This window comes from Martes martes, assembly GCF_963455335.1.
Source record: "Martes martes genome assembly, chromosome: 17".
NCBI lineage: Eukaryota > Metazoa > Chordata > Mammalia > Carnivora > Mustelidae > Martes > Martes martes.
In genome coordinates, this window is record NC_137905.1 from 50,934,440 (window position 1) to 50,952,711 (window position 18,272).

General features: G+C 56.8%; 2 protein-coding genes across 3 annotated transcripts; both read left to right on the forward strand.

Moving 5' to 3' along the window:
* The first annotated feature begins 1,904 nt into the window (after nucleotides 1–1,904).
* GRWD1 (glutamate rich WD repeat containing 1) lies at nucleotides 1,905–7,846 on the forward strand. Of its 2 annotated transcripts, XM_080828104.1 has the most exons (7): nucleotides 1,905–2,110; nucleotides 2,307–2,424; nucleotides 2,536–2,698; nucleotides 4,657–4,870; nucleotides 4,971–5,113; nucleotides 5,284–5,481; nucleotides 6,793–7,846. In XM_080828104.1, the coding sequence occupies exons 1-7, from the start codon at nucleotides 1,924–1,926 to the stop codon at nucleotides 7,111–7,113; spliced, it is 1,344 nt and encodes a 447-aa protein (XP_080684230.1). In that variant the 5' UTR covers nucleotides 1,905–1,923; the 3' UTR covers nucleotides 7,114–7,846. The 2 variants fall into 2 exon arrangements, with proteins under 2 accessions (XP_080684230.1, XP_080684231.1); XM_080828105.1 differs by lacking the exon at nucleotides 2,307–2,424 and having other exon boundaries at nucleotides 2,062–2,110.
* A 5,520-nt stretch (nucleotides 7,847–13,366) lies between these two features.
* Nucleotides 13,367–16,324, forward strand: KCNJ14 (potassium inwardly rectifying channel subfamily J member 14; the record flags this gene model as incomplete). Its single annotated transcript, XM_080828504.1, has 2 exons — nucleotides 13,367–14,071; nucleotides 15,728–16,324. The coding sequence occupies 2 exons, from the start codon at nucleotides 13,367–13,369 to the stop codon at nucleotides 16,322–16,324; spliced, it is 1,302 nt and encodes a 433-aa protein (XP_080684630.1).
* Between the last annotated feature and the right edge of the window lie 1,948 nt (nucleotides 16,325–18,272).

Consider the following 18,272-nt stretch of genomic DNA (forward strand, 5'->3'; position numbering starts at 1 on the left):
CCCCCAAATCTCACCCAGCCTGAAAGGTGGGGGTCTCGGAGCCCACTGGAGTTTTTTTTTTTAAACCCGACAAGGGCTTTTTAACGTCACCAGATGGGGCGGGAGGTGGGGGGTCACGCCACGCTCGCGTCCCACCCCCACGCCCGGGGCCGTGGCCCCCTCATCACTGTGCAGCTCCCCGGCCCCAGCCACGCCTCCCGGGAAGCCCGTTTTTAACCTTTCATCCATTGGGACTCAAAACTGTGAGATGCGTTCGCCAAACTGTGACCCCACATCTTGGCCCCGCCACACAGAAACCCCTGACCCCAGACTGTGACTTCCGACCCCTAAAATGGTCATCCGACCCCAGACTGTGACCCCCGACCCCAAACTGTGACCCGAATCCCAGACTGTACCCCGACCAGACTGTGACCCTTGACGTCAAACCTTGACGCACCCTCCTCCTCCCCGTCGCTTTTCCTTATTTTGACCTAGGACACTCCCAACGGAAGCCCCACCTCCCCTTGCCCTAGCGTTGATCCCAGCCAACGTGGGGCCAAAACTTCCCACCCTGTCGCACCTCATTCCCACCCCCCACGTGCCACCATCCACAGTCTCACCAAATCCAGCCCTTATTTGTGACCCACCCATGATGACCCTACAGACCCCACCCCCCACCCCCAAGACTCCTCTTCCTAGATCTCCAGCAGGGTCTGGAGCTGGGTTGTGGAGGGGACGGTCTGGGAATCCACACCCACCACCAACCTCCCCTCCCACTCTCCTGTTACACATTGCAGTGTTTGGAATAAACCATGTTTTTATGCCTCCTCAGTCCAAGTCTGAGCTCCGTGTTTGTCTCAGCCGCCCTCAAACTTCTCTGGAGGAAACAGAAACTGAGAAAAGTCCCACAGAGGAAGAGAGGGCAGACGGAAAATTATATTGAGAACAATGACCCTGGAGGGAGGTGGGAGACAAAGACCCAGAGGAAGCTGTGAGAAAAGATCCTAAGAAGAGAAGGAATCAGAAGGGGTGAGGGCGGACAGAGACCTAGAGAGAAGGAACAGCGAACTCAACAAAGATCCAGGATCAAAACATTTCAGGATTAAGTCTAGCGTCCCATTCCTATGGCTGCAAGCAACGCGGCTTGCTAGAGTCTTCACATCCTGTTCATGCAAGCGAGGGAGAGTCTAGTATGTCCTAGCCAATCCATCTACCTTGAATGCCCTTAATCTCACCAATGAGAATCTATTTTAGCATTTCATTATGCCAATTAGCCAAACCTCCGGTGCTGATGAGCGATAAGGAGAGCCGAAGCACACGTAGTAGTGGTCTCCAGAGGGCTGACTTTCTGATTATCGCTGACCATGGCTGCAATGTGAACGCCTGGTTAGGCTACTGACTGCCCCAGGAGGGTAGACTCAACAGACTAACTTACACATATTATCCTGTCTACGCTAAAGCATTTTGAAATGAATTAAAGCCGTCATAACAAGGAGGGGGAAGGAAACGGGCTTTACGGGTCCTCAGAGAGCAAAAAACCAGTCCACTTGCCAGTAAGAACTCTTATTTGCATACATGAATAATGTAACGGAAAGGAAGCAATGAGAGTCAAAGGTGGAAGATGGAGTCGGAGCTCGGAACTCCTCCCTTAGGAGAACACTGGCCTCGCAAAGAACTACAACTCCCAGGAGGCCTTGCCGCCGCTCTGCGGAAAAGCGCCGCAAAGTCACGCGAAGGGTGTAGTTTCTCCGTAACCGCAGGCCTCGGTCGCTAGGCTGGGACGCCGTTACCTTCGCTTTCCTTCACCCTGTCCCCACCGCCCTCTCAAATTGGTGAGCTGGGAGGTTTCCAAGGCAACCGTGCAGCATGGCGGATCTCCCAAGGAGGAAAACGCAACCCGGAAGTGACGTCCTTACCTCGCGCCCGCGGCGAGAGGTTTCGAAGATGGCGGCGCGCAAGGGTAGGCGGCGCACATGTGAAACCGGGGAACCCATGGAGGCCGAGTCCAGCGACGCAGGGACCGAAGGCCCGGCCCAGGTCTACCTGCCGGGTCGCGGACCGCCGCTGCGAGAAGGAGAGGAGCTGGTCATGGACGAGGAGGCCTACGTGCTGTACCACCGAGCGCAGACTGGTAGGGCTGAGCACCAGGACTTCTGATTCCTGAGTTAGGAGGGGACCGGAATCCCGAGTTTTGAGCGGGGCTGATCCTGAGTGTTTAACTTACGAGGCACTCAGAGAGAAGGCTGGGTTGTAAGATGGGTGAAAACATCACACACGAGGGGGTTGAGATCTCCGTCCCATCCTAATTTCCCAACTCCTATCCCCAGGAGCCCCCTGCCTTAGCTTCGACATAGTCCGGGATCACCTGGGAGACAACCGGACAGAGCTCCCTCTTACACTTTACCTGTGTGCTGGGACGCAGGCGGAGAGCGCCCAGAGCAACAGGTGAGTGAGACCTGAGGTTTTATCCAGGACCGGGAGTCTAAGCCCCCAGCTCCCCCTCGCTCCTAAGGATCCTGGCATCCAGTGCCTCACTCACCCCACACTTTCCCCCAGGCTGATGGTGCTTCGGATGCATAATCTGCATGGGACAAAGCCCCCACCGTCAGACGGCAGCGATGAGGAGGAGGAGGAGGAAGATGAAGAGGATGAAGAAGAACGGAAACCTCAGCTGGAGCTGGCTATGGTGCCCCACTATGGTGGCATCAACCGGGTCCGGGTATGTACAGTCCCTGGAGCCTTCTCTACATTCTCCTAACCCCCCTTCACCCCTAACCCCCTTGCCCATGCCTTTCGGCTTTTGGAAAAGTACCTGGCACACAATTTGTATATATTAGTTTGTGTCTCTCTTAGCTATCTTTGTCATTGTCACTGTGTGCTAGGAGCCGTAGGGGACTGTTTTTTCCTTCTTTTCCTCTTCGGTAAATTGGTGAAAATTGCAAAACTTGCCTGATGAGCTGACGGGAGGCTGAAATGGAATAACATATGGTTATTTGAGGTGCCTAGAGACAGTATTTGGTTGTAGTATAGAGATGTGTTATTGTAATTGCTCAGGAACTGGCCCACGCTGTGGGATCACTTTTGTGCCGCTGAGTTATGGCCCCTTTGGAGCAGGCTGACATGTGAATGAAACTAGATGATGTTTGAACAGCACTCGCAGCAGTGCTTGGCCCACAGCCCTTGCTGTGTGTTCCCTTTCAAGGCTTACCGTGTTTCAGGCACCGTTCTGTGCCCGGGAGATGTAACAGAGAGCAAAAGGTCTCTGGTATTGTGAAACTTATGTGCTAGCAGGGAAGGGAACAAGCAGGAGCTCAGTAAATGCATCCAGAGGTGCCGAGTATCGTGGGGAAGAGTAAAAGTAAGGGAAGGGAAGTAGGATGTTCCTGGAGTGGATTTGCTATTTTAAATCGTGTCGTCAGGGAAGTATTTACAATAAGGTGCCATTTGAGCGGAGACCCACAGGAAGTAAGGGCATGAGCCAAAGATCTCTGTCAGGAAAGCGTTTATAGGCAGAGGAAACACAAGTGTAAAGGCCCTGGGACAAACGTGACATGTTTGGAAGTTCAAGGGAAGGCAGGGAGACCAATGCATCTACTAGAGCACATGGACGAAGAGGAGAGTGACAGCATATGGGGGGTGGGAGTGGGTGGGTTGTATGGGGCTTACAGGCTGATGGAAGGACTTGGGTTTTACTTGGGGAGAAAGTGTGAGCCATTGGAGGGTTTAGAGCAGAGGACAAATGGGACTTATGGGTTTTTGTTGTTGTTGTTGTTGTTGTTTGTTTTTGAGAGAGGGAAAGAGGGACTCTTAAGCAGGCTCCACGCACAACATGAAACCCTACGCAGGGCTTGATCCCGACACCCTGAGAGCATGACCTGAGCCGAAATCAAGAGTCAGACACTCAACCGACTGAGCCACCCAGGCGCCCCAGGATCTGACTTGTGTTTTAAAGAGATTCCCTCTGACCACTCTATGGAGAACAGACTGCAGGGAGGCAAGGGAGGACAGTCCTATGGGGAAGCCATAGTTCAAGGGAAAGGATGACATGGTAGCAGGAGTGGTGACATTAGAGGTTGTGAGGGGTTGAAAGTGGTGCATTTTGAATGTAGCCAGTAGCAGGGGTGGGTGTGGGGAGGAAAAGACAAGTCAGTGAGTCTAATAGTTTGGGGCCCCAGGCAGGGAGCCCCAGGGAGGAGTAGGTTGCCAGTGGTGACCAGGAGCTTGGCTTCGGTCGTGTTTGAACAGTTGGTGTAGTAGGAGGGGTTACTGGAAACCTTGAGGCCGCGTGGGATCTCCTAGTGAGCAGATGTTACAGGGCAGAGACACCCAAGGACAGAGGCCTGTGACCCACCAGCATTTAGAGGGTTACAGAGACCGGTGGTCTGAACCCTTTTGCAAGGGTTGGTGGAGTTATGGCCTTGGTTCCTGGGGCTCTAGGCGTTTTTCATCTCATATCGCCGCCCCTACACAATGTGGGAAGTTGTCCCAGGTACCGTGCTGGTCCTGCCAGCTAATTCCATCCCCGCAAAGGCTTCTGGGAGCCAGAGGCCCAGCCCTGAGGCAGTGGGAGTCCTGAGGAACTGCAGTTCTGGTTCTCAGGGGGTGCTGGGAGCTGTGGTCACCACCCTGAGCCTCCTATCACTCTCCCGTCCCTCTCCCTTCTCTCTTCCCCTGCAGGTGTCATGGCTGGGGGAGGAGCCGGTGGCTGGGATATGGTCGGAGAAGGGCCAGGTGGAGGTGTATGCGCTGCGGCGGCTCCTGCAGGTGGTGGATGACCCCCAGGCCTTGGCGACCTTCCTCCGGGACGAGCAGGCCCGTGTGAAGCCTATCTTCGCCTTCGCTGGCCACATGGGCGAGGGCTTTGCACTTGATTGGTCCCCCCGCGTGTCTGGTAAGTCCCTGGGGTGCCTCCTCGGTCCCCGGAGGATGAGGGAGCAGGCGCGGGGAGAAGAGGGAGCCGGGGCCAGCAGTTTCCTGACTCCTGGTTCTAGGGCGCCTGCTGACCGGTGACTGTCAGAAGAACATCCACCTGTGGACGCCGACGGACGGCGGCTCCTGGCACGTGGACCAGCGGCCGTTTGTGGGCCACACGCGCTCTGTGGAGGACCTGCAGTGGTCCCCAACTGAGGACACAGTGAGAGAGGCCTGAGGGGTCCAGACTCCTGGGTCTTGGGGCCGGGCCGGGGACTGGGGCTACGTCCCAGTGAGGGGGACACTAGGAAAAGAGGGTAGCCCACCACTCGTCCCTGGGCTCCAGGGTGGGGTGGCAAGCACCCCAGGTCACGCAGACGCTGCCTCGCCCAGGTGTTCGCCTCGTGCTCGGCTGATGCCTCCATTCGCATTTGGGACATCCGCGCCGCCCCCAGCAAGGCCTGCATGCTTACCGCCGCCACTGCCCACGACGGGGATGTCAACGTCATCAGCTGGAGCCGCCGGGAGCCCTTCCTGCTCAGCGGTGGGGATGACGGCGCCCTCAAGGTCTGGGACCTGCGGCAGTTCAAGGTACTTTCCCAGCCAGACGTTTCCCCTGCTGGAGGGGCGCCCCTCCTCGGGTTCTTGTCTTCCAGAGCTGGGAAGGCCTGTCAGGGGGTCTGGCCCCATTGGGGTGCAGAAGCAGAAGCAGGCTCAGCGGGAGGAATGCTGTGATTAGTGTAGGGTTGCTCGTTCCCCCAGCCGGAGAGGGGACGGGAGACAGCGGGCCCGGCAGCAGCCATGGCCCCCAACTCCTTGCCCCCGCTGGCGAGCCGGGCAGCTGGCTTTGCAGCCCGAGGCGTCAGGCACCTGTGAGCTGTAGCCTCTTTGTTAGCGAGCTCTGTGCAATCCGCTGAGACTCGGAGCCCGCGTAGTTCATCATAGGAGAGGAAACAGGTGCAGGAAGGACGGGAGCAGAGGAGACATCACCACCCGGCCAAGAGCTGACTTCCCGGAGTCAACTCTGGTGCCCCTCTGGCCGACGCCCCCACTAAGTACAGCTCTGTGCCCTTCCCGGGACCCCCACAACGTAATCTTTTCTCCCCTCCGGTATGGTGAGTTCCACAGCATCAGCTCTAAGGAAGCTTCTAGAAACGGGTTCCAGCCCCCAAGGCAGGTGTGGGGGCAGCTTCCATGGCCAAGTCGATTGGCCACTGGGACTTGGGAACCACGTGTCCAATCCAGAGAGACTCCGGCACCCAGCAGCACCTTCGCTTTAGTAAAAGTGATGTTTTTCTTTTTCTCGGCTGCCCCGGCAGCCTGGGAGCTGTGCCTCTGCCTTCTTTAAGGCCTTCATAGAATCTGCAGGTTTGAGAACCACCACCACCCCCCCCTTTCCAAGAGTTATTTATGGAGAGAGAGAATGCGCATGCGCGAGAGGGGGTCAGGGCAGAGGGAGAGAGAGGGAGAGAATGTCGCAGCAGAGCCCCATGTGGGGCTTGATCTAGGACCCTGAGATCATGACCTGAGCTGCAACCAAGAGTCGGCGCTCAACCAGATGAGCCACCCTGGGGCCCTGAGAACGGCTCCCTTTTATAGGAAGGGAAACTGAGGCACACCCTCAGTTTCAGAGGACCAGTGGTGGGGATCTTGTGACCTGGAGCTGGACAGGGCTTCTTTGCAGGTGAAACCACGGTTCTCAGCAGCCCGCTAGGACATTAGGCCCCGTATCACCAGTTGCACTTGGCGTTCTGTCCCTTTCAGTGAACCTGGGCTTGTGTGGGTCCCAGAGGTGGTGCCCTAGGGGAGCCCAACGGCCGGGGAGTGGTGAGGGCTCGGCCTGGGCCACCCCGGGGAGTCAGGCTGAGGTGCTCAGAGCCCCGCACTCCCTTCTTCCCATAGTCTGGCTCCCCGGTGGCCACCTTCAAGCAGCACGTGGCCCCCGTGACCTCGGTCGAGTGGCACCCCCAGGATAGCGGGGTTTTCGCGGCCTCAGGTGCGGACAACCAGATCACGCAGTGGGACCTGGCCGTGGAGCGTGACCCCGAGGCAGGCGAGGTGGAGAGCGCTGACCCCGGGCTCGCAGGCCTCCCGCAGCAGCTGCTGTTCGTGCACCAGGGCGAGACGGACCTGAAGGAGTTGCACTGGCACCCGCAGTGTCCCGGGCTCCTCGTCAGCACGGCGCTGTCGGGCTTCACCGTCTTCCGCACGATCAGCGTGTGATGCGCCTGCTGTGGCGGCCCCAGGCCCTTCACTGGGCCGCCAAGGCCGGAGCTGGGTCCGCGGGCCGGGGCGCGCGCAGGTCTGCCGGGCCACCCTCCTCCAGTACAAGGACTTCCTGTGGTCCGTCGGCCGCCGCGATGGATTCTGTGTGACGTCTTGTTCTTTGAAAGGACTTCATTTCGTCCCACCACCTCTCTTGCCAAAGATTCTGGTTTGACCCATGACTGTAGAACTACGTGGTTCTGTCCAGGGAGCCTCCTGAACACAGGGCCCAGTTTGGTGCCAGGGGGGGCCCTCACGCGGAAAGACTTGGTTTGACCCAGGCTGCCCCACACCACTCCTTCTCCCCACCACCTGTGCAGGGACTTGCTGGCCTGTTTCCCAGGTGGGTCTGCTGTGGCCACTGTCGCCGTGCATATTTTGTGGGCTCTGGCCCCTGGCTTGACCCTTTGATCTCTCCGTCCCGGGACCCAGTCGTCGCCACCGGTCTCCCCGCAGGGACCTCGAGCCCTTCACCGTGGGTGGGCCGAAGTGGTGAGGTGGGCTCCCCCGGCACAGTCTGGTTTTGCCCTTTGTCTTCCTGCCACACAGGGTTTGGCCCGGACTTCCTAGTGGGGGCTGTCGGGGGGCGGGGTGTCTTCCTCCCCTCTGTCCGCCATGCAAGATGGGCTCTGTGCCGGGGGGGGGAAGGCCGGGGGGCTTCTGAGGCAGTAAAGGACCCGAACGAGGCCTGACGTGTGTGGGACTCACTGGCAGGCTGCTCCCCTGTGAGGAGACGGGAGGAGGCAGCGGGAAGTGGGCCCCCACATGTCCAGAGGCCTGCATGTCTGGACAGGCCCCTGGGAAGCCCCGCATCATGTGGTCCCTTGACCCCCATCGGGTGCTGTTGAGATCCACCTGCCCTAGATTTTATCCCATGTGGAACTCAATCCAGGTCTCTGGAGGGGTGGCTCACCTGTGTCCCCCAACTTTCGAAGGCTTCATTTCGGAACCAGGGAGTCCCCCCCCATTTCTCTGTCATTCCACCGCTGTCCCCTTTCTTTAGTTCCCTCATCTGTGTCCCCACATCCTCGTGTCTCCCTGCCCCCGCCCCCTTCTGTGTCTGCCACCGCATCTCCTCTCCAGCCTGCTTGGGCTACAGCCCAGCCGCCCTGCCTGGCCGTCCTCCCGGGCTCCCCCTCTGCGGCTCTGAGCTGGCCCCACCCCCTGCCCCCCTCCCTCGGCCGGGCCTCTGATCCGCCTGTGGACACAGAGGTCGGGCGCCCAGCACAAGGCCCCCAGGGCCCAGGACACATCGCCGCCCCTTGGCACCCACAGAGGCCTCCCCGCAGCCCTAGAGGAGGGCATGGGGGTGGGCTGCCCCACCAGGTATGTGTCTCTATACAGGAACCCTGGCTGGGGAGTGGGAGGGTCCTGGGCTGAAACCTTCCCACCTCCCCCAACGTTCCCCCCTGCACCTTCCTTGCCTGGACCCCTCTGCCCTACATTCCCTGTCCTCGCTATTCCCCAGGAAAGTCCTGCCTCACCCTCGGTGACCAATTCCAGACCCAGAACAACCTCTAACCCCTGGTTGGGTGACTCCAGCTCTGACCCCGTCTCCATCTGGCTTCTGCCCCCTCATGCCTGTCATCTCGAGCCTCTCGCGCCCATCTCTGTCCACAGCTCCAGCCCTCGTCTTCCCGTTTCCTGACACATATCTTCCCTTCCTGGTTGCTCGTAGTCTGCCTGTCTCTCTTGCCCCCTCCCGCCATGTCTCTGTCCCCTCCTGCTGTGTCTCTGTTCTCTCTCTCTAGGTCTCTGATACCTCCCTGGGTCTCTCTATGCCCCACCACCACCCAGTCTCTGTCCCCCTCCCTCTGATCGTCTGTCCCCCTCCCTCTGTGACCCTGTACCCTGTGCAGGGTTTTTCCCTCTTCCTAGGCTCCCTCTCAGCACCCTTCCTGTCCACTCTGAGCCTCTGGTCCCTCACACCCCAGCCCCCGCTCTGTCAGTCTGTGCCCTCCAACCTGCTGCTCAGACCCTGTTGGTGGGTGGGGGGAAAGTGGGGGGAGGGCAACACCCAGGGTCTCCGGAAGTGTGAAAGTACTCCTTTTGGGGGGGGGGGGGTTGGGGCCTGGGGGCGGAGCTTCTTGGCCTCAGATTAGACAGTGACTTTGACACCAAGTTGACACACCTTAAGCCCCGTGTCTCCTTTATATGGAAACATTAAGCTGCTCTGGCAGGTCAGGGGGAGGATGGGGGAGGACTTGAGGCCCCGGATCCTTTGCCCTCCTGTCCTGCCTTCACGGGGCGGTGTGGGGGGAGGAGAGGGGAGGCTTGACCCTCTGTCCCATCCACCCTCTGTGAGCTGGGCCATGTGGGATGCAGACATCCCTGGAGGTGAAGGCCCCCATCGACTTTGTGAAATGGCCACAGCCACTTCGGCCTCACAGGGCTGAGGGGGGAATTTACGAGGCAGAGTCCTGCATTGGAAAGGCTCAGGACCCAGACCGGCACCCCACCCTCGGCACTGCATGGGTCTGGCCAGGCCGCGGAGCCTGCCCCCGACCTGTGAAGTGGGGTGGTGATCTTGACCTCCCGGCGTCCTGGAAAGTTGAGGTGAGGTGAGCGGTGGGGTCTGGCGGAGTCCAGCGGGCGGGCTGCAGGCATCCCTGAGGTCAGGAGCAGGAGCGCCCCGATAAGGTTGTCCATGGGTTGTCGCTCAGGCTTTGGCACCCGAGAAATCTGGATGGGAGCCTGAGACAAAGACGGGACCTCAGGGCCTCAGTTTGCTTTACTGTGAAAAACAAAGCCCACCCACCGCCACATCCAAGGTTGTGGTTAGAGGCCAGTGAGCGGGTAGGGGAGGACCCGGCCTGGCACGCACCTCCCCTACCATGTCAGTGGCTGCTGATGGGTCCAACGTGTAGCGGGGGCTTCTGGGCGGGAGAGGGCTGCAAACGAGGAGCTCAGAGGTTGGATTCAAACCCGGCCCCTCCAGCCATCAGCCTCACTTAACCCCTCTCTGGAAGAATGCTCTCCCATCTCCCAGGGTTGTTGAAGGTGAGAAAATTTGAGTCAAGGTGGGGGCACGTGGTTGATGCTCAGCACAGCCAGGCCCCGTCCACTCTGACCTCAGCTGCCACTTTGCGTCCTTAGAGTCAACGGCCGGAGCCATCCAGGTGGTTACGGACAGCAGGTGCAGCGCTTGAGGGGGCGGGGGGGACGGGAGAAGGGCAGTGCGGGACTCACTGGTGCCGGACTTGACATTGACTAACAGCTCTCTCGGTTTGAGCTCCCCAGGCCCCGCCTAGAAGCTCATGGGGGTCCCAGAGTGTGGCCCAGCGACCACACGTACACAGGCGCTTGGTAAATAGTGGTGGGACTGCCCCGCATCTAACCTAGCCTCCTCCACAGCTGCTAGGGTGCGGGGTGACAAAGTCCCCAGGTCCCTGCCCTGCGCTTTCCCTTCCTTCTCTACCCTGTGAGCAGTGGAGATTCCAATTCCCAGAGGAGGGAGCCAGGGCTCAGGCAGGGATGTGACTTGCCACCAGTCCCACCGTCAGGAAGCGACAGAGCTCTGATTAAAAAATACAGACTCTTTCTAGAGACGAAGCTCCAGGAAAGGAAGCCAGTGGTCCCAGGGCACACTGTGGGTCAGCCACTGAGCCAGGACCGGGGGCCCTTGATCCAGATGACTGGGAGACCCTGACCCTGAAGAAATCTGATTTTGTCCCATTTTATAGTTGAGAAAACTGCTTAGATTTGCTCAAGACCTGAGATTCAAGACCGAGCTTGAGTTGGCTCTTTTTTGGGGTTTTGTTTGGAATTTTTGTGACAGTTCATTGAAATAGAAGTTCGAAAAGGGGGCGCCTGGCTGGCTCAGTGAAGTGTGCAGCTCTTGATCTCAAGGTCATGAGTTTGAGCCCCACGGTGGGTGTAGGGATAATTTAAAATTTGAAGAAATACATATAATTCAGATAAAATACAACCGACACACTGAAGCGTACAATTCAGTGTTTTTTAGTATTTTCATGGAGTTGTACCACAATCAGTTTTTGAACATTTTTCATCACCCCAGCGTGTCCTCCGGCTATCACTCCCCCAAACCATCCCCATCTCCCCAGCCCCAGGGGAGCTCAATGTACAGACTTGCCCATCTGGACATATAAATGAAAGTATACACTACGTGGTGGGAGGGTCTTAACAGACGCTGCGCTCAGCGCGGAGCCTGACACAGGGTTTACTCTCGTGACCCTGAGATCAGACCTGAGCCAAAACCAAGAGTCACGTGCTTCACCGACTTGAGTTACCCAGGTGCCCCAACATGTGGTCTTCTGTATCCGGCTTCCTTAGCATGACGTTTTCAAGGTTCATCCATGTTGTGGTGTGTCAGCGCATTTCCTAGCTGGGTAGTACGTCACTGTGTGGATAGATCACGTTTCGTTTTTCATTCATCAGCTGATGGCTCCTCGGGTTGTGTCCATCTGCTGGCGATCTCGAATAACACTGTCAGGAAGATCTGTGAACAAGCAGTCTGTGCAGACGTTTGTTTTGTCCTGAGCGGACGCCCAGCTCATCTTCCCAAGTCTCATTGTGCTTTTGATTTGCGTTCCCCTGACGCCTGACCGCGTGGAGCATCCCTTTAGATGCTTTATGTGCTTATCTTATTGGCTACCTGTAGATCTTTCTTAGAGAAATATCTCTTCAGATCCTTTGCCTATTTTTTTTTAAAGATTGGTTGGTTTGAGAGAGAGAGACAGAGAGAGAGCACAGGAGGGAGGGACAGAGGGAGGGGGAGTCTTAAGCAGACTCCGCCCCGAGCATGGAGCCTGACGCAGGACTCAAACTCAGGACTTCAGATCACAACCTGAGCTGAGACCAACAGTTGGACGCTTAACCGACTGAGCCACCCAGGTGCCCCTCCTTTGCTTACTTTTAAATTGTGGTGTCTTTTTATTATTGAGTTGTAAGAGGTGTTTAAATATTTTTTTTAAGATTTTTAAAACTTTGAGAGAGAGCAAGCACCAGTGGGGGGCAGAGGGAGAGGGAGAAGCAGACTCTGCACTGAGCAGGGAGCCGGATGTGGGACTCGATCCCAGGACCCCGAGATCATGACCTGAGCTGAAGGCAGGCGTGTAACTGACTGAGCCATCCAGGTGCCCCTGTTTAGATATTTTAGATGAAAACTTCTTACATATATAATTTGCAATTATTTTCTCCCATTGGTGGGTTGTCTTTTCACTTTTTTTTTTTTAAGATTTTTTATTTATTTATTTGACAGAGAGAGAAATCAGAAGTAGGCAGAGCAGCAGGCAGAGAGAGGGGGGGAAGCAGGCTCCCTGCTGAGCAGAGAGCCCAATGCGGGGCTCGATCCCAGGACCCTGGGATCATGACCTGAGCTGAAGGCAGAGGCTTAACCCACTGAGCCACCCAGGCACCTGTCTTTTCACTTTCTTGATAGTGTCCTTTGAAGCACAAGAGCTTTTATTTTTCTTTTAAAGATTTTATTTTTAAGCCATCTCTATACCCAATGTGGGGCTTGAACTGACAACCCCACGCTGGAGGGACTGAGCCAGCCATGGGTCCCTCAGAAGTTCTTAATTTGGGGGCACCCCAAATTAATATTTTTAATAAATTTTTAATTTAATAAATTTAATAAATTTTTAAAGTTCTTAATTTTGATCAAGTTCAAATTCATCCACCATTTTTCCTTTTGCGGCTTCTGCTTCCTGAGTCCGCTTTTGAGCCACAGGTGATGGAGAGCCCTGGCCCCTCTCTCCATGCGGATTCCATGTTGAGAAACAGTCACCACTCTGTGGACTCTGGATTGGTGACACTCAAATCCTAGTTTACTCAGCTCCAACCCTGGGCAAGTTAAACGTTTTGTGCCTGTTTTCTCATCTATAAGATGGGTGTCAGACTCAACTATGTAAATTCATGTCAGGTGCTCCCAACAGTGTCTGGCACAGTACCGATGTCTGCTCTCATTACTGTGGTGCTTGCTATCATATTGTCACAGCGATGCCTTTGTTGCTGCTGTTGCCATGCAAGCATCCCCTATCATTGTCCTCGATGCTGTACTGTTCCGACTTTCAGGGTGAGTAATGAGCCACCCATTTGCCAGATGAGGCCACCACGGCCCCGGGAGCACGCCCGGCCGAGGAGCCCACCATTCCCGGCGCCCCCCCTGACGCGGCTGCCCGCTTCTCGTCTCCGCAGGTTCGGGGCGCCCGCCCCCCACTAGGACAAGTGGAGGGGGTGCCCCCGCCCAATGGGCCTGGCCAGGGCCCTGCGCCGCCTTAGCGGCGCCCGGGAGCCCAGGGAGGGCCGCGCCGGCGATGAGGAGGAGGAGGCCGGGCCGGGGCTGTGCCGCAACGGGTGGGCGCCGTCGCCGGCGGGGCGGCGCCGCGGGCGCTTCGTCAAGAAGGACGGGCACTGCAACGTGCGCTTCGTGAACCTGGGCGGCCAGGGCGCGCGCTACCTGAGCGACCTGTTCACCACGTGCGTGGACGTGCGCTGGCGCTGGATGTGCCTGCTCTTCTCCTGCTCCTTCCTCGCCTCCTGGCTGCTCTTCGGCCTGGCCTTCTGGCTCATCGCCTCGCTGCACGGCGACCTGGCCGCCCCGCCGCCGCCGGCGCCCTGCTTCTCGCAGGTGGCCAGCTTCCTGGCCGCCTTCCTCTTCGCGCTGGAGACGCAGACGTCCATCGGCTACGGCGTGCGCAGCGTCACCGAGGAGTGCCCGGCCGCCGTGGCCGCCGTGGTGCTGCAGTGCATCGCCGGCTGCGTGCTCGACGCCTTCGTCGTGGGCGCCGTCATGGCCAAGATGGCCAAGCCCAAGAAGCGCAACGAGACGCTCGTGTTCAGCGAGAACGCCGTCGTGGCGCTGCGCGACCGCCGCCTCTGCCTCATGTGGCGCGTGGGCAACCTCCGCCGCAGCCACCTGGTCGAGGCGCACGTGCGGGCCCAGCTGCTGCAGGTGGGAGCCGTCGGGGTGGAAGGGGCCGGCCCGGGGCAGGAAGGGGCCCGCTGCGGCTGGGGGTGGGGGGGGGATGGTGGGAGATGTAGGCCCGAGGGTGAGGTTGGGCCGGTGGTGTGTGGCTGGCCTGGCGGGCGCGTGGACTACAATTCCCAGCAGTCACGTGGGCAGGAACCCTCTCGTCCCCATTGTGGCCCGAGGCTCCTTCCCGGATCAGTTATAGGAAATGGAAACCCAAGAGAGAGGTCTGTGACCAGTGCTAACCGGGGACCTTGGCTTGAAACAGATCTTGAGACATAAAGAGCTTCGTGTGGCTCGAGGATGGGCCCCCAAAGGGACTGTGGGATATCGAGGCCTGTGGAGGCCGCACCTGGCCTGTAAAGGCTCTGAACTACAGTTCCCAGAAGCCTTTGTGGGCAGGGGACCCGTTCGGAAGGGACGGTCTGAGCCAATGATGTTGTTTTGTGGGTGACTGTAAACCACAGCTTGGGTTTACACGCAGCCGCCTACACAGCGGTACCTAGAGGGGCCTATGACTTGAGGCTAGGCCCCATGGGATTGTGGGAGATGTAAGCCCAAGGATGGGGTGCAGGTCACATCTGCAGAAGAGCTGCGGAAGTCAGTTCTCCGTGGCCCATCTCAGTGGCCCAGTGGGCCTCACCAGCCTCCTGCTCAGGGGAGTACAGGGCTGGAAAACACCCTTGAGTTGTACCCTATCACCAAGACAGTCAAAACTACTATGACCCCCATTGGCGCCTGAGGTAGCAGCTCCCTCTGGCACCCCGAAGAAGGCGTCTTAGTGTTTCTCTAGAATTGTGATCAAACCGCCGATGTCTGGGGCAATGGTTGTCCTTGCCCAGGTAGAGACACTTAAGAACCCTGGGGTGAGGTTGGAGTTTGGTGAGAGGGAGGACAGGATGGTGGTGGGAACAATTCCCAGCAGCATCTGGGGGCTCCTTCTGGATTCATGACTAGGAATCATGAATAGGAGAGGTACTCTCTCTTCCGGGAGTCTGTGGGGGCGCTGACACGGCTTGGGAACTTGCCTATGCAACTAAGGTGGGGGTGTAGGTGGAAAACTACCAATATCTGGCCTGGGGACTACATTGTCCCTTCCCTGCCATACACGCACATACAGTGGGACAGAGAGTCTTGTAGTTGGACTGGGGGGATAGATAACCCAGGGGCTAGCCTGAGGCTGTGGTAGAATATGGAGTGTGGGACCCAGGCTGTCATCCTTATTTATCCCTCTGTAGCCATATATTGAAAACCATTTTTCTGTCCCGCTCCTCCTCCAATTGTTGCTTGCACATGACTCTTCCCTTCTGTTCTCTCTTTACCTTCGTCTCTGCCTTGCTGATTTCTGCTACTCGATGCCAATCATTCTGCCCCGCTGTCCCCTCTCTTTTTGCCTCTTGCATCTCTATCCCCAAACCTTTTGAGTCTCTGTCCCTCACTCTTTATCTCTGGTTCTGTCCCCCCACTTTCTCTGGGCCCCCATTCCCCTCTCTCTGGGTCCATGTTCTCACCCTACCACCCCTGCCTCTTTCTGCTCCCCCATCCTTGGCGTCTCCACTCCATTCTGTCACCATGTCTGTCTCCATTCATCTCTGTGCTCCCTGTGGGCTGTCTTTGGACCCTCCCCTCTTGCTGCAGCCTCGTGTGACCCCGGAGGGCGAGTACATACCACTGGATCACCAGGATGTGGACGTGGGCTTTGACGGCGGCACCGATCGAATCTTCCTCGTGTCTCCCATCACCATCGTGCACGAGATCGACTCTGCCAGTCCCCTCTATGAACTAGGACGTGCCGAGCTGGCCCGGGCTGACTTTGAGCTGGTGGTCATTCTCGAGGGCATGGTTGAGGCCACGGCCATGACCACACAGTGTCGCTCCTCGTACCTCCCTGGTGAGCTGCTCTGGGGCCATCGTTTTGAGCCAGTCCTGTTCCAGCGCGGCTCCCAGTATGAGGTTGACTATCGCCACTTCCACCGCACTTACGAGGTCCCAGGGACACCGGTCTGCAGCGCCAAGGAGTTGGATGAACAGGCCGAACGGGCCTCCCACAGCCCCAAGTCTAGTTTCCCCGGCTCTCTGGCTGCGTTTTGTTATGAGAATGAACTTGCACTGAGCTGCTGCCAGGAGGAAGAGGAGGAAGAGGAGGCCAAGGAGGGGGATGCGGGGGAGGCAGAAGATGGGACTGCCAGCCCCCAAGGACTAACACCAACCCTCGCACTGACCCTGCCCCCATGATGCCAGCTGGTGTCTCCCTATTTGTACCCCCTTCCCAGAGATAGCAAGATGGAGAGTTCGGGCCCTCTCCTGGAATGGGGGCAGGTGTTTCCCAAGACCGACAAGCCTGCTGGGTAAATTATTAGCTGGTGAAGTTCTGCCATGCCCAGTGGACCCACCACAGACATACTGGATCTTAATCTCTCTGCAGTCCGTGCTCCTTCCTGAGACCCCTTTATCAGCCTAATTCCTGAGTCTCTCCAGAGCTTCAGGATCCAGAATTCCAGACCACCCATGAGGCAAGGACTTGTGGTTCTAGATTCTTCTATGTGGCTGGGTTGGGTTGTTGAGCAGGGTCAGGAATCAGTGGTATATACTGCCTCCAGGTACAGCAATGAGATTAAGAGTGTGTAGGTCTGGATTGACCTAAGATTCAAGGGACTGTTGCTTCTTGCCTCAGCTAACCAAGTAGCAAATCATTTTTTTTTCTAGACCACGTAAGGAGGGAAGGTTATGGAATGCCCCAAGAATTCAAGATGATCTTTATTAACCAATGACAAAGATTGTTGAAGGCAGGTCAAGAAAAGAACTTGTGGTTTCAGAAGGCCCAAGAGTTAAGATTCTGTGAATCTGGATTGGCCACAGAGTCAAGCACTCGTGGTTCTAGAACACGTTGGTTAGAATGTTGAGCTACTGAGGAAGCTAAAGAGTCATGTTTCTAGAATGCACAAACAGTGTCTGTGGGTCTGGAAATGCGACAGCGACAGCTTGGGAGTTCTTGATATTAGATAACTCCAGGCCACTAGTCATAGAACAGCAAACCAAGGGGTTTGGGTCCATGGGTCCAGGGGATAATCAATGCTTCTTTATGACCCACAGTGGTTTTTTTAAAAAGTGCCATTCTAGAATGTCCAAAGGAATCAGGATTCTGTGGCTCTAGATTGATCACAGAGTCAAGGAAGGAGAGGCGATGCTAGATGGCTGAGATTGGCCAGTTCCAGTTTGCCCAGTGGAGTTGAGAATCTCAATGATTCTTTGTGGTTCTGTAATGCCAAAAGGAATCAAGGCTCCAGGGATCCAGGGTTGTCCATTATTAAAACCTGGAAGGTCTAAGCAGCACCTAGGACTTGGCAGTTCTGGGAGGGGGACTTGGGACTTGATTGGCAGCATTTCTGGGCTGACCCAGAAAGGGAGGGCCCAGACAAGACCCTGTGGATAACAGGGCTGGTCGTCGGGCAAGGGAAAGAGAGGCCCAAGGCTGATGGGTCAACGATGCTCTGGAATCCTACACCTAGCAATGTGTGTCTATTTCTTAAAGATGTTATACATATATGTATTATATATATAATATAAATACAGATATCTATCTATATTTTTCTGTGGTTCGTACAAAAGGGTTAGAAACTAAGTATGAGCTGACTGAAATGGAGTTCCTTACGAGGACCCAGGAAGCTTTGCTCTAAATCCCAACTCTGCAGCAACTTGCTGCGTGGTTTTGGGCAAATCATTCCCCTCCTTCTTGCCTCAATTTCCCCATCTGTGAAAATGGAGCACTCGAACTTGAAATTCTCCAAGGACCCTTCCACCGGGATGATTCATCACTTCATTGAAGGGGACAGCTGGGGGCAGGCGTGAGGGTCCTATACGTTTCCCAGCTCTCCCTGGTGCTGGAAGGCATGGCCTTCCAGGGGTAACCAGGACAGGAGATGCTCCTGAAGGCCAGCTCTGAACTTGGATGTGTGAACAACACAGCAGGCAAGGGGTAGTGTGGGCTGTGGCTAAGAGCCACAGTCTCCTCCCCCCAGTCCAGGTTAGGGGGCAGGGAAAGGAGAAGGTAGCTCTGAATGCCAGGAGAAAGTATGTGCTCGGGGGAGAATTGTGCCCCAGATTAAATCACTGGGACCCCTGGTGGTGTGTCTGAGTGTCCTTCTGCGGATGGTTCATCACACCTGTCCTCCAGCCCCCACCG